We start from the raw sequence: 12,927 nt of genomic DNA on the forward strand, positions 1-12,927 counted from the left end.
AAACATAACAGTGTTATTTTCCCATTAATTATTTTGCTTAATTGATTCTAATATGTTTGTTAATTATTTTACTTTGTCCTAATAGTTTTATTGCCTTATTTATTGCCTAAAAAGAAAGGTACATCAAACAAAATGACCTGCACACATGCATGCATGAGTGTCAGGGGTCTGTCAGAGCAGAGGATGAGAACAAACAGGATGAGAATTAGCCAATCTAAACCCATTAGGACTCCAGACTGATTGTTACTGTCATGTCTGGTCTCAAGCAAGAGAGGGGAATGTGTGGTGTAGATTAATCTCAAGATTACACAGATTATAACAGGCTGTTGTTTGGACACTATAGAACAAACAAAACCTTTAGGTTTTGTGACTACTTGCTATCCAGATATATGCTTTACTTTCTTTCCAGCTTACTCTCCCTTTAACTTTTGTGGCTTCAGTTTTTGCAGGCCCCTTTATAAAGAAAAAAACAAACCATTTTTGTTTTTTTCTTTTTCCTGGTTTATCTAATGATGCTTTCAAGACAGCCAGCAGACACTCAGGCACTGCATTACTTTGAGCAACTGCTCCTGCAGCCAGGATATTGAGACATGGCCAAGGGATCCAGCATCCCAGTAAGTGACTCCGAGGTTGCAGGAGTCTGTGGGATGCTCCTCCACCTACTGCACAGACTGATTAGGAGCTGTTGATGCAGGGGTTCAGACAGGAGTGTCCTCAGTAAAATTAATGAGGAAAAGTATCCAAATTCCTGCAGTAAAGGAAAACTCTCTGTGTTATACCCAGAAAAAAATTCTACTCCCTGTGTCTTACTGGAAGTTCACTGTCAGGAACTCCAGGTATCCAAATGGCAGCTTCACAGAACTCAGGGACAGTTGAGTTCATTGATTTCCACAGAGCCAGGGTTTAACTTCCAGAAGCGTCTATTGTGATCGTTTTAGTTTGACTTTTGGTCTGATTGTCTGTGGGCTGAGCTAGAACAAAGCTTTAAAACTTAAATTCAGTTTTGATGTAATGGTAGAAAATCTATTATATATGTGAAAATCTATCTGACAATTTATCACCCTCACTGTGAGTAATATACACCTTCCTTTCCATTTGGTTTTTTTAATCCTTTAGGTTTTATCCTGAATGATCTCTGCTGAATGGAGAGACTCAAACATTTAAGTCTCTCTTAGTGCAACTTCTTTTTAAACAGGAGAGCCAAAGTAGACCATGCAGATCAGAGAACAGAGTACAGAATTATATGTGGCATTCATAGGCATGACACACAACATAATCTTAACAGACTTTATAAATGCAGTCTCTACTCTCCTAGCCTAAGATGAGATTTATTTTGAAGAAACAAGATGAAAGGATGCAACATAAATGGACCTCACCCCAAAACAACCAGATACCATCTCGTCTGTTTGGCTGTCTTAATCCTGTTTCCTTTGTGCTGTATCTCACAGGCATTCTGTCATTTTTAATGTGTGCGTCTGCCATTTCATTATAAACCTGATACTCTCTTTCAGATTTCGGATGCTTTAATCAAGCGTGTTCAGGTATCTCAGGAACAGTGGGTCAAAGGAGCTTTGGAGCCAAAAGTATCTGCTGAGTTTGACTTGACTCTGGATAGTGAACCTTTACTGCAGTCAATTCACCAGCTGGATTTTATTCAGATGAAATGTAGGGGTGAGCTTTTATGATTTTCCTTTTTCTGTTTTTCATGTATGTGTTGAAACAGTGCTGGGAGGTGTGAGGACACCGAAGGAGGAATGGCTTGAATTTGCTGGATAGTTTTAAAAGGTTTTCAGGCAAATTCAGGTAATTGGGTGTTTCCTGGAAAGGTGTGCTCCCTTCACATGTATGATCTTTAAGTGCATCTGGTATTTCTATCCAAGCTGAACAAGCTCAGGTAGAAATACCAGATGCACTTAAAAGTTGAAAAGATAAATTCTTCAGAGTAGGGCTTTGAAGGTTAATAAGACATGAGCTGCATGAAACTTCATGCCATTTTGTAGCATTCCTAGGTTTGATATTGTTAATTCAAGGTACCAATTACCCCTATCTTGTCAGAAACAGCTGAAGTAGAAAATAAATATTATACACAGATACACACACAAACACATGCTTGAATAGGGAAAAAAACCCCCAGCCTTTGACCTTTGACTTGTATTTAGACTGTGCTGCAGAAAGTGCCCATCTTAATAAAAAAATCATGATGAAGAGATCCACAAGGGAAAAGTACCTCCTTGGTTGTACCACACAAGGGGGGAGTAGTTCCATGGCTATACCATTCCATGGTTCCAGGTATCTGGATAATTCTGATGGATAAGCTACAGGGAACTGAGATTAAAAAATGTATCTATAAGAAGAAGCTGATGGACAGGACATGCCACGACGTTAAAAAAAAAAAAATAAAAGAAATAACATAATGAGTTTGTAATGGGGTTCGTGTATATGGAGCAGGACGAGAACTGCATCAGAATTAGATAGATCTGTAGAACAGTCGGGTTTGAAAGCCATTGTGGTCCCTGGGAATGATGTCATTAGCTTCTGTCAGTGGTGATTCAAGCCTTAATTATACATGTGGGTGACAGGACAGAGGCTGCCAGAAGTCAGTGAATGAGTTAAGGATATTCATGATGTGATGTCAGATGTTCTTTTTTTTTGTTGCTTTGAGCAAGTATAAAGAATTTTGTTCAGCTTATGTGTTCTCTCTGGGCCTAATTCTGCATCTAAGACACCCAAGATGAAGTAATTAGGGTGGATAATTTGGCAGATATGTGGAGAAATAATGTACAAACTGTTAAAGGCCAGAGTCTGCTAACCAAGAATGCTTTGCATCTTGGCATAAACAGGCTGTGTTAAAGTTATTCAGTAAACATCTGTGAACTGCTCCTTTGAAATGCTGTCAGACAGGCAAGTGGAGTCAAGAGAGAAGGAATATCATTGATCAAGCTCCTCTGAATGCTGTCTGCACTTGTCTCTTTAAAATTGGTTTATATTTAATGCTAGCCATATTTATTGTGAAACATATTTAATACTAATCTCCTACCACTCTTCTTTACAAACATATGAAAAATTTAGTTAAACTAGTCACATAGATTGCTAATTAACCACAGGTTACCTGAGGTGAGAGCAACTTAGTATTTGGCTTGTGGACGTTCACCTGGCCTTAAGCTTGAGGACTTACAAAATTTTAACTGAGCCAGATTCACTTGTGCTTTATGAAATTTGGTGTTATCTGCTACGCTCTCATTTATCATAAGATGGCAGGGAAGCTCTGGTACTGAGTTAGGCACAATCTGAGGAGCAGAGAAGAGGACGGAACTTTGGCAGCCCAAACCTGTGCAGAGCTTCCAAGCACCCTTGGCCTTTGCTCCCCAGAGGCAAGGTTAGCCCTCAGGAAGGGCTTTTGCTTGAGCTGTCTTGGTCTGGAGCAGGGATAATGTGTTGCATATCCCATCAGGCTGGTCAGCACAACCAGTGTGACCATGCACACACCATTCAAAGAGTAGTGGAAAGGGTGTTAATCTGGCCACCATTCCTTAAGGTGCATCAGGAATGGCATTATTCCCCTTCACACCTCTGTGTGCCCAAGCAGGACAATCCACTGACCAGCTCCAAGTTGACATGCATAGGTACTGAGGATTGTTTAGTATATAGATGTGTGTTTATCTTTCTCCATTTATGACAGCAAGTCTATTTCCATTTGAACTTCTCAGTCTGACACTTCGGCCTTTTTCTGTCTGAAATTTTACTTCTATGACCTCAACCAATTTGAACCAGTATTTTAGAATCATAAAATGACCTGGGTTGGAAGGGAACCTTAAGGATCATCTAGTCCCAACCCCCTGTCATGGGCAGGGACACCTTTCCCTAGACCAGGTTGCTCAGAGCCCCCTCCTGCCTGGCCTTCAACATTTCCAGGAGTGGGGCATCCACAGCTTCCCTGGGCACCCTGTTCCAGTGCCTCACCACCCTCAAAGTAAAGGCTTTCTCCCTAATATCTAATCTAAACTTCTCTTTCAGTTTGAAGCCATTCTCCCTTGTCCTATTACTACATGCTCTTGTAAAAACTCTCCCTCCAGCTCTCTAGGAGGCCCCCTTTAGGTACTGGAAGACCACAGTAAGGTCTCCCTGGAGCCTTCTCTTCTCCAGGCTGAGCAGCCCTGGCTCTCTCAGCCTGTCTTCACTGGAGGTGTGCTCCAGCCCTCTGATCACTCTTGTGACCCTCCTCTGCACCTACTCCAATGGTTCCATGTCCTTCCTATGTTGGGGGCCCTGGAGATGGACACAGTACCTCGAGCCATTGACCATAACTCTTCCAGTGCATCCATCCAGCCAATTCCATATCAACTGAGAGGGCCATCCATTAAAATTCTTGTCTCTCCATTTTAGAGACAGGGATGTCATGTGGGACAGCATCAAATGCTTTGCACAAGTCCAGGTACGTGACACCAGGTCCTCTTCCCTCATCCACCACTGCTGTTATTCTGTCATAGAAGGCCACCAAATTTTCCAGGCATGGTTTGCCCTTCTTCAGATGCACTGTTTGCATTTTCTCATGCAGTGTGGTCTTGCATCTAGAAATATAGGTATAGAAAAATAGGTATACAGAATAATCAACTCAGCATTTCAGGAGCAAGTGCCCAAACTAACTGGGAATATCACTTTGCTGACTGTAAGGAGAAGCTGCAGTTGCATGGTGATGTTTTGCTATTTATCATCATGAGCACTGGAACAGATTACCCAGAGAGGTTGTGGCATCTCCCTCACTGTAAATATTCAAGAACTGTAGGGACGCCATCCTGTGCCATGTCCTCTAGGATGTCCCTGCTTGAGCAGGGAGGCTGAACCAGATGAACCCCTGCCAGCCTGACCTATACTGTGATTCTGTGACTTGCATATTTCTGAGCATCCAGTTTCACAAAGAAAAAATGTGTATGTCTCTTCACATCTGCTCCTCTTGCTTCAATCCTACCTATGCCAGCACACCAACAAGTCATCAATCTTTGCCAAATGTTGGTGTTGAGGTGAGTGTTATTAAGTCATTTTACTGGTTGATCTGACAGGGCCAGATGCATTAAAGATGTCAATGATCTGTAAAGGAAGTTTTGGAGAGATCTAGGAGAACAAACAGGGCAAGCATGGCTTTTCCAATTGTAAGTTGTTTTTTTTTTTTCCAAAAGCTTTGCAATATAGTATCTGTATTACTGTTATCAGTGCTTAGTACATGACTGAATTTCTATATTTTTTTTTTTTTCAAACTCTGGCCTCATTCAACCTCATTGAGCTTGCATGGGTCATTTAGAGTGAAAGCATGCTTGTAAGTAAACATTGATTCACTGTGTTAGACAAAGAAGAATGAAAATGAGAACAAATCACATTACATTTGCTTTGATGACATGTTCATCTACATTACTGATGCGCTCTCTATAAGCACAGATCTAAAGCTCATCTCAAAAAATAAAGGTCATAGAGTTCTTTTTCTTTTTTACAGAAAGGAGAAGCAATCTGAGAACAAATTGAATGTGCAGAGATGTGATAGGTGCATAAGTAATGCTTAGGCAGCCTTGTTGATCAAAGGGTCTCACTGAGTCCCACACTCCCTGGGCCAGCTGACCTGAGAGACACTCACACAGCTCTAGTAATAGCTGGCATTTTGAGCTTTACCAGATAATTTTCTCTGTCAAGCTTTATTCTCTCTATTGCTTTTACTGAGTGCCTTGGCACAAAATTCCTGTCCTCTGATGCCTGGCTTAATGTGTACTTCACATATTCTCAGTTAAAGCTATTGGCACAGGCAAATGCATGTTCTGGGTTTGTTTTGTTCACACAGCTGTAACTGGCATGCAGTCTTGATTGGCTGAAAAGCAGGACTAGATACAAAACAGGAAAATATATCGCTACTCTACTCTTCTGTACTGCCTCTGGAGGTTTATTCATATACCCCTCCTCCTTGTCCTGAGTGAATCTTCTGCAAACCATGAAGGTTCCCCAGACACATCTGCCACAAATCTTCCCTGCTTCTTCAGGCATGAGCTGTACAGCCCTGATAATTAAAGGACAACTGTTTCCTCTCAAGCTTTACCTCTGGTTCTTTCTGCTCTGTGTCATGGACTGAACCCCTTGTGGTCTCTCCTTCTCTAGTAACACTGTTGGTAAGGCACTTGCTACAGCAGTGACTCTGGCTGTTCCACGGCTGTACTGCAGTTTTGGAGGAAGCCAAAGTTGTCATGTTTCTGGGGGTCCCATTCTTTTGGTGTGTTTAGTCCTTTAAAAACTACTCTGGGAAGATGGATGACATCATTGCATCCCTTGCTTGTCAAGAGGACAAAAGACAACATCTTAGGGAAGCCCTACTGTGCCCTGTGAGGGGACTACCCTGATCAGCCATGAAATGCATTGAGCAATGTGTTCTGGGAATTGCTCAGCTGACGAGAGGCATCAGTCAGTGTCTCCACTCTTATCGAAGAGTGACCTGTATGAAGCACTTTTAAAATAGCAGGACATCATTCAGACTCATTAATAAGTCCCGCTGTTCCAATGCAGTATCATTTCTCCCTTTATGGTTTTAATATTTTCCTTCAAAAAAATCTCTTGAGAACTTTAAATTGGTCAAGAAGTGGGACAGAATTATAATTTAACATCTGAAGGTTTTTTGGTTTTTTTTCCTGGCACTTAGCCTATATTTTTCTTTTCTTAGTCCTATTCCATTGCTTGTTGCTGTGAAGTATGTACCAGTGTCCTGATTATCCAACTTTGCACTTTCCTATGGTTTTTACAAGTGTTCATCTTTTTACCTGCCACAGGGAATTTGAGATCAAGGCAAATCTTTGCCCATCCACATCCAGTGGAGGAAGCAGGAGGGCAGGCACAGAGACCATCATGCAGCTGCTTGGCAGGAGCTTCTTGCCGCTCCTTCAGGAGAATTGTGCAGTTCAGGCCACAGGCTGGCTCAAAGAGAGCTGGAGGCTGATATGGATTACTCACAAAGCCTTGAATATCCAGCAACACATTAAAGAAGCCAAGGCACTTCCCCATAATATGTGAGAGTCTCAAAATTCACACTTCCACTGGAAGTGGGAACAACAGCACTCTACTGGATGAAAACATGTTTTATTCCTAGACAGCATTCCTGTTTACATAGTTAAAAGAGAATTATAAAACACGTACCCTCCTCCAAAAATTCTGCTCTTTTTTTTCAGCATTGTGCATTACATGAACAATTCCTGAAAGCTCCTATCAGTGTTCCTAGGAGTTAGGAGGGTTTTTTCCAGAGGCTGAAATGGTTAGTGATTTATTCAGAGGTGAAGGGGCATTGTCTATTTTGCATCTTATAAACTTCAGGAATTAGGTTTTCATCCAGTCTTGCCATGAGAAGTCTCAGAAATGGGGAGGACCAGACAAATGCCTCCTGAGAAGGATAACCAGCTAGCAAGAGTGTGGATGGCTGATAGAACCCTATCTTCTGCCAGGCTCGTCAGTCACCAGGAATACATAGGCTAACAAACACAGAAAAAACTCTAAATTTAAAATGGTTCACCTAAAAAAATCCCATTACCTCTGAATTCCTCATTTTCATGTGTTTCACTCTTGTCATATTTATGTGACTTCTCCAGACACAGTGTCTCCTAAAGAAAAGCCTGAACTTTCCATGTGAGAAAAAAAGCAGGTTTTTATTTAGGACACCCTCTGAATCACCCTTAAATATCAAGGAATAGGAACAAGGCTTCCTTTTAACAGAAAAACCTTCAAGAGCTAATTTATAAAGCTCTTTTGTTTCATTCTCCTGGGCTACCAACCATCTGCGTTCACTGTGGTGATGGATAATGCCAGCGGAAAGCCGTGGTAGCTTCTGCACTGTTTATCACAAGTGTGATGTTGACTTTCGTGTCACTTCCAAAGTGGGGGTGAAGCCTCAGCCCTGTCACACAGTAGCATCCATTTTCCCACAGTCTGCTTGGCACACAGAACATGAACAGTCCTCTTTTATCCAGAAACGTAAAATAGGACGAAAGGAACAGCTCAAGGGCTTAGCTCTCACGCAGACAGAAGGAGGAAAATAAACTAGAGGGTCAAAGCAGAGTAGATAAAAGAAGAGCAAACCGATATTGTTAAGCCAATGAATTCTCAGAGCACTCAGTTCCTTCTAAGACATGATTGAGCTCAGCAGAAATGATACTGAGATATTGAATAGTGAAATTTAGCCTTGGGCAGAAGACCAGGCAGGCTCTGTGCTTCACTTGCATCCTACTTAACCTGTATGGTTTCAACAGTGCATAAGACGCATGCCAAGTCTATCCAGAAGATTAAATTTTCACTTTATAATTGCCAGCAAAGAGTGAACAGTGAGAGTTTAGTTGCATTTAGGAGAGGTTGGATAGAGGTCTCTTTCCCACAGAGACACAGCTGAATGTTTTACTCTGTTTCCTTTTATTTTTAAGATGCTGGTCTGGTAAACATTTTCTTGATGTTTCTTCTGAGAAAGTCACTGAAAAGGCATGTTGGTAGAAAACTTTGCATTTGTAATTTCTATGAGGAGTCTCCTGTAATACAGAAGTTCCTTTTGCTACCTGAACCATGGGACTTAGATAAAGTTTGCAAATGGAACCATTTGCTTCAACAGCTTATTTTCAGTATGGTTGCCATAAAGATAACATATACAAGTTGTTTTTGAAGAAAAACTAGGGAGTAAATTAGATTTTTAAACCCCCCCACAACTGTAGAGAAGAATTGTTTTCCTCCTGTTGGCAGAGTTCAGGCTGTCTCTCAGCTGTGCTGGGAGGAGTGGCTGCTCTGTTTGTTAACAACACAATTCTTTGCTAATGCACTGGGCTCCCTGGAAGCAGTGCATCTGCCATGCCACCCTATGGCCTGAGACACCCTCTGCCCCTCCTTTTGGGGACAGTGGGTGCTGTGGTGTGAAAAAGAATTCTTCCAGACAGTGACTCCTTGGAAAGAAACCACACATGGATTCCCCAGACTATAGTTCTTATGAGACACGACAATCAAGTCCAGCTATGTTTCTGTTTACATATTTCAGTGAAATGATTTGTCTGACTGGGTAACAACATTTTTTTCGTATAAGTTTACTGCCTTTTTTTCGAGGAAGAGAGTGGACTCTCTTCCTAGCAAACCCTGGCTGCCCTGCAAGGGGAAGGAGGTGAGCAGTCGCCGTACTGCTCAGGGCACAGACTAAGGGGGTAGGGCAGAGTTACACTAACCTGTACCCAGTTCCTGTTTCAGTGCCACCCGTCCCATTACTGCAGCTGGAGAAGTGTTGCACCAGGAACAACAGTGTGACATTGGCCTGGAGGATGCCACCTTTGAGCCACAACCCAGTGGAGGGTTATATCTTGGAACTTGATGATGGAGATGGTGGCCAATTCCGAGTGAGAATTTCATTCAGCATTTATTTGTGTTTCTTTGTATGTGAGTTTCCTCCAGATACAGATTTGTTTCTGTCCCAGGGTGGGGAGAGGGGTAGGGAAGATGTGGGTTGTCAAAACATCCCTAATTCCATAGTGTTGGTGGAGAAGGCAGTGCAGATGCTGCTTAATAGAAGGACCACTGGCTTAGGTAGGAAGTTTGAGGTTATTCTCAGGGCTCTTGCAAAAGAACCTTGAGATATCCCCAGTGTGTTCCAGAGTAGAAAATCCCATATAAAACTGCAGGAGCTGGAAGTGCTCATTGCTCAAACCACAAATTTCTTTGAAGCCCTACTCTCATCTGTCCATAACACCCTGTTTCAAGAGCTGACATTCTTGGTCCAGAAATGCAACTCAGTCTTTCCTAATTTTCTGAGTGAAAATATGATCCTGCATAAAAATACAGGATTTCTAAATCTTTCCCCTGGGAGTGGATGAGACCAGGCTGGTGGAAGTTTTTCCACTCTCACTCTGTGATGGAATTGATAAATATGGAAAGGCTTCCCAAGTGCCGTCCTTCCAAATCCTCTGGGTGATGCCACAATGTGATGCTCCTGGTTGCAGGTGCAGGGTGCTTATGGGCTCCCATGCTTTTTGATGCATCCTGATTAAGAAACTAGAGAAGCAATTCAATCAGCTTTCTTCCAGCCATGTCCTCCTAGAAGCTGTGGCCCTCCTGCCTCAGGCAGCCTCATGCTCCTGTTGTTCAGGACCAGGCTGGCCCAGTGCTTTCCCTAGGGGCTGGTGCCTCAAAAGCATCTGGAGATCATTGTGGAGTACAGCTGCTCTCTTCACAAACGGGGAATTTTGCCAAGAACGTGTGATGACATTTCTTCAGGAGCTGCAAACTGGTTCCTCCCTGGAAACCTAAAGATTTCTCAAGCTGAAAATGTCCTGGCATGGATCCACCTAAGGAACTGCCAAACCACTACACCCACAGCCAGCAAAGGTACCCGATTGGGACACCCCTCATTAGAAGAGGCAGCACTACTGGCAGGCCATTTTGAAGAGGGCATTGTGGTTTTGGAAGGCCTCCCAAGTTCCTTGGTCCAAGTAACATTTCACAGGCATTTGAAGAGCCTGGTTTCCACTACTGAAAGTGTGAAAAGGTACTTCTGTGAATGGCTGCCAATATAGTCGATGTTAATAGGTAAGAGGGTTATCAGTGTGTGATGAATGAAGAGTTAGAATAAGGTGTTAGAATTCCAGTATCTTTTATCCAGTTTATCCAGGATAAACCTTTTAAAGCAGTATTCATGTCTTGTGAATAACAAGATTTCAGGCTGGTGCGTATCCAAGCTCATTTGTGTGGGTGAGTTTTGTTACTGCCAAAGGTTTTGGGACTGCCAGCAGTGCCATGTTAAGATTTAGGATTGAAAAAGATACAAAACCATCTCAATCCTTAAAAATGTAAGGTGATAACTTCTAAGGGGAATGGTCTGCTTGCTGTGGTAGAAACATCCTCAGTTTTACCCATTAAAAGATAAAAGGCAGGCTTCTCAGCAATGACATTTCAGTAAGGGTTTTCTGACCTTTTAAATGGAGAATTCTGTATCTGAAAGCAAAAACGTTGCTGCATTTTATCAGTATTTGATGGGTGGACTTAAAGAACATCTTTGTTGAAGCAGAGAGCATCAACCTGCATAAACCAAAGCACTGAACATTGGTAAAAATGAAGTGGATTAGAAAACGTGAGAGTTGTTCAACAAATACAATTTTTTTTCATAGTCAGCATATCTTATGACATGGAGGTAAACTAAGTTATTCTATTAAAACTCTTCTTTGTCTCCATGAACGATCACCAGCTAACTCAAGATGCAAGAGATTTTGTTGTTTGTAGCAGCCACCATAGTAGCAAGGAAGACAAACGCATGTCCTGCTGTATACTTAAACAATTCCTTTCTTACTTATCACATCCTTTTGGCTTTATATGAAAGAGCCTTAATCATCAGAACTATTCCTAGGCATTACTTAAGTCTTAACTGAACTGGGACCTGAGTGGTTTGCTTAGTGACAGGTGTAAATACTTTGGTGCCTTTGCTGCCATAAACCTATAGATTTCACAGAATCAAGGAAATCAGCTGTGGAAAGGAATTATCTTTCAAACTGCTGCCAAGACAGGATTTTCTAGGTTTCTTTCAGGTCATCGTAGCCTGCATAATCTGGTCCTCTTCATTGGCCTGCCTAGATGTTCCTCCCCCTGAAATATTTCACATTAGGGAAGTACTTGCTGTATGATAAATATTTGAAGACTTTTTTGATGTCTCTTGTCTAATTACTGTTTCATCATGTGATGCATGTAATCCTAATTTTTAGGAGATAATTTTCTTCTGGACCTGTGTTTTCAGGTTTCAAAATTATATTTTAACCTAGTCATGAGATAATTGTTCCAAAAGAACAAAACTGCTTTTTTTTTCGCTTTTTATTTTTTATTCTTATATGCCCCCATTTTCTGTCTTACATAAAATAGCAGCCACAATGTGTCAGATGCTGGGACTACTCTCCAAAACAGTGGTTTGGAGTAGATATTTAAGATAAGAGGAACATGAAGACCTTTTTGTGTTGCCCTTTATTGCTTTGCCCTTCCAGCTTCATCTTCACCTTAGTTTGTGCAGTGCTAGCCATCCTTGATGTCTCCTATGCTGTGGCTGTCTGTATCATAACAGCATAACTCATGCATCCTAAGAAACAAAGAGTTCGCTGTTGGCTTATATTCGGAAGTCTTAATTATGTTAAACAACGTCCCTCATTCTCTGTCTCTTGTTTTGGATTTTTTTTGGAATGTTTAGGAAGTATATGTTGGCAAGGAGACTCTCTGCACCATCGACGGCCTTCATTTCAACAGCACGTACAATGCCAGGGTCAAAGCTTTCAACTCCTCGGGCGTTGGTCCTTACAGCAAGACAGTCATTTTACAGACCTCAGATGGTGAGCTGGGGGGTTGCCACTTTATAAATTAAAGCTGCAGGTCTCAGTGGCAGGACACTTCCATCCCTTTACACCCATCGATGTATTTGACACCTACTGGCATTTTCCATTATCAGAAGCACTTCAGGCTTCAAGTTGTGTGATTTTAGTTGGCTGTAAAAGTTTAGGCGCTAACTAAGATACTTTCTTTAGTGCACACAAGCAGTTATGCAACCCATGGGATGTTTTTTGTTCCACTCCCTTTCTCCATATATCTTTGGAATTTGCCTTTTTCTTCACTACTGCTTCAATTTCCCTGCAAGGTTTGATAATACAGAGATGGGAATTCATGCTTGTTCCTCTGTAATTATACTTGACATCCATATAGGCATTACAGGAAATTCATCTTCATTAATGATATTGTAATGAATCGAGAAGTGCATGCTATTATCACTTTCATGCTGTGTTGCCAAAATAGGCCAGTATAAAATATTTATACTTTAAGAGCTTTTGGGACTTTTTTTTCCCTTTTTTTAAAAAAAACCCTTCCCTTTGATAAACTAATGAAGTCAATCCTAACCAGCATGGACACAGCCAGTCTCCA

The 12,927-nt window shown here is 41.6% G+C and overlaps 1 protein-coding gene across 3 annotated transcripts in view; it reads left to right on the top strand.

Annotated features, from left to right (window-relative positions):
* Window positions 1-12,927, top strand: part of TRIM67 (tripartite motif containing 67) — a 39,064-nt gene that overhangs the window by 12,243 nt on the left and 13,894 nt on the right. Inside the window, exons 5-7 of one of the 3 annotated variants that reach the window (XM_086877848.1) lie at window positions 1,512-1,671; window positions 9,223-9,380; window positions 12,206-12,344. In XM_086877848.1, coding sequence (XP_086733974.1) covers window positions 1,512-1,671; window positions 9,223-9,380; window positions 12,206-12,344 — 457 coding nt within the window. The remainder of the gene's footprint in view (window positions 1-1,511; window positions 1,672-9,222; window positions 9,381-12,205; window positions 12,345-12,927) is intronic. The other 2 variants (XM_023923861.2, XM_086877849.1) reach the window with 2 other exon arrangements.

The sequence above is a fragment of the Cyanistes caeruleus genome, chromosome 2 (genome assembly GCF_971803275.1).
Source record: "Cyanistes caeruleus chromosome 2, bCyaCae1.hap1.1, whole genome shotgun sequence".
Lineage (NCBI taxonomy): Eukaryota > Metazoa > Chordata > Aves > Passeriformes > Paridae > Cyanistes > Cyanistes caeruleus.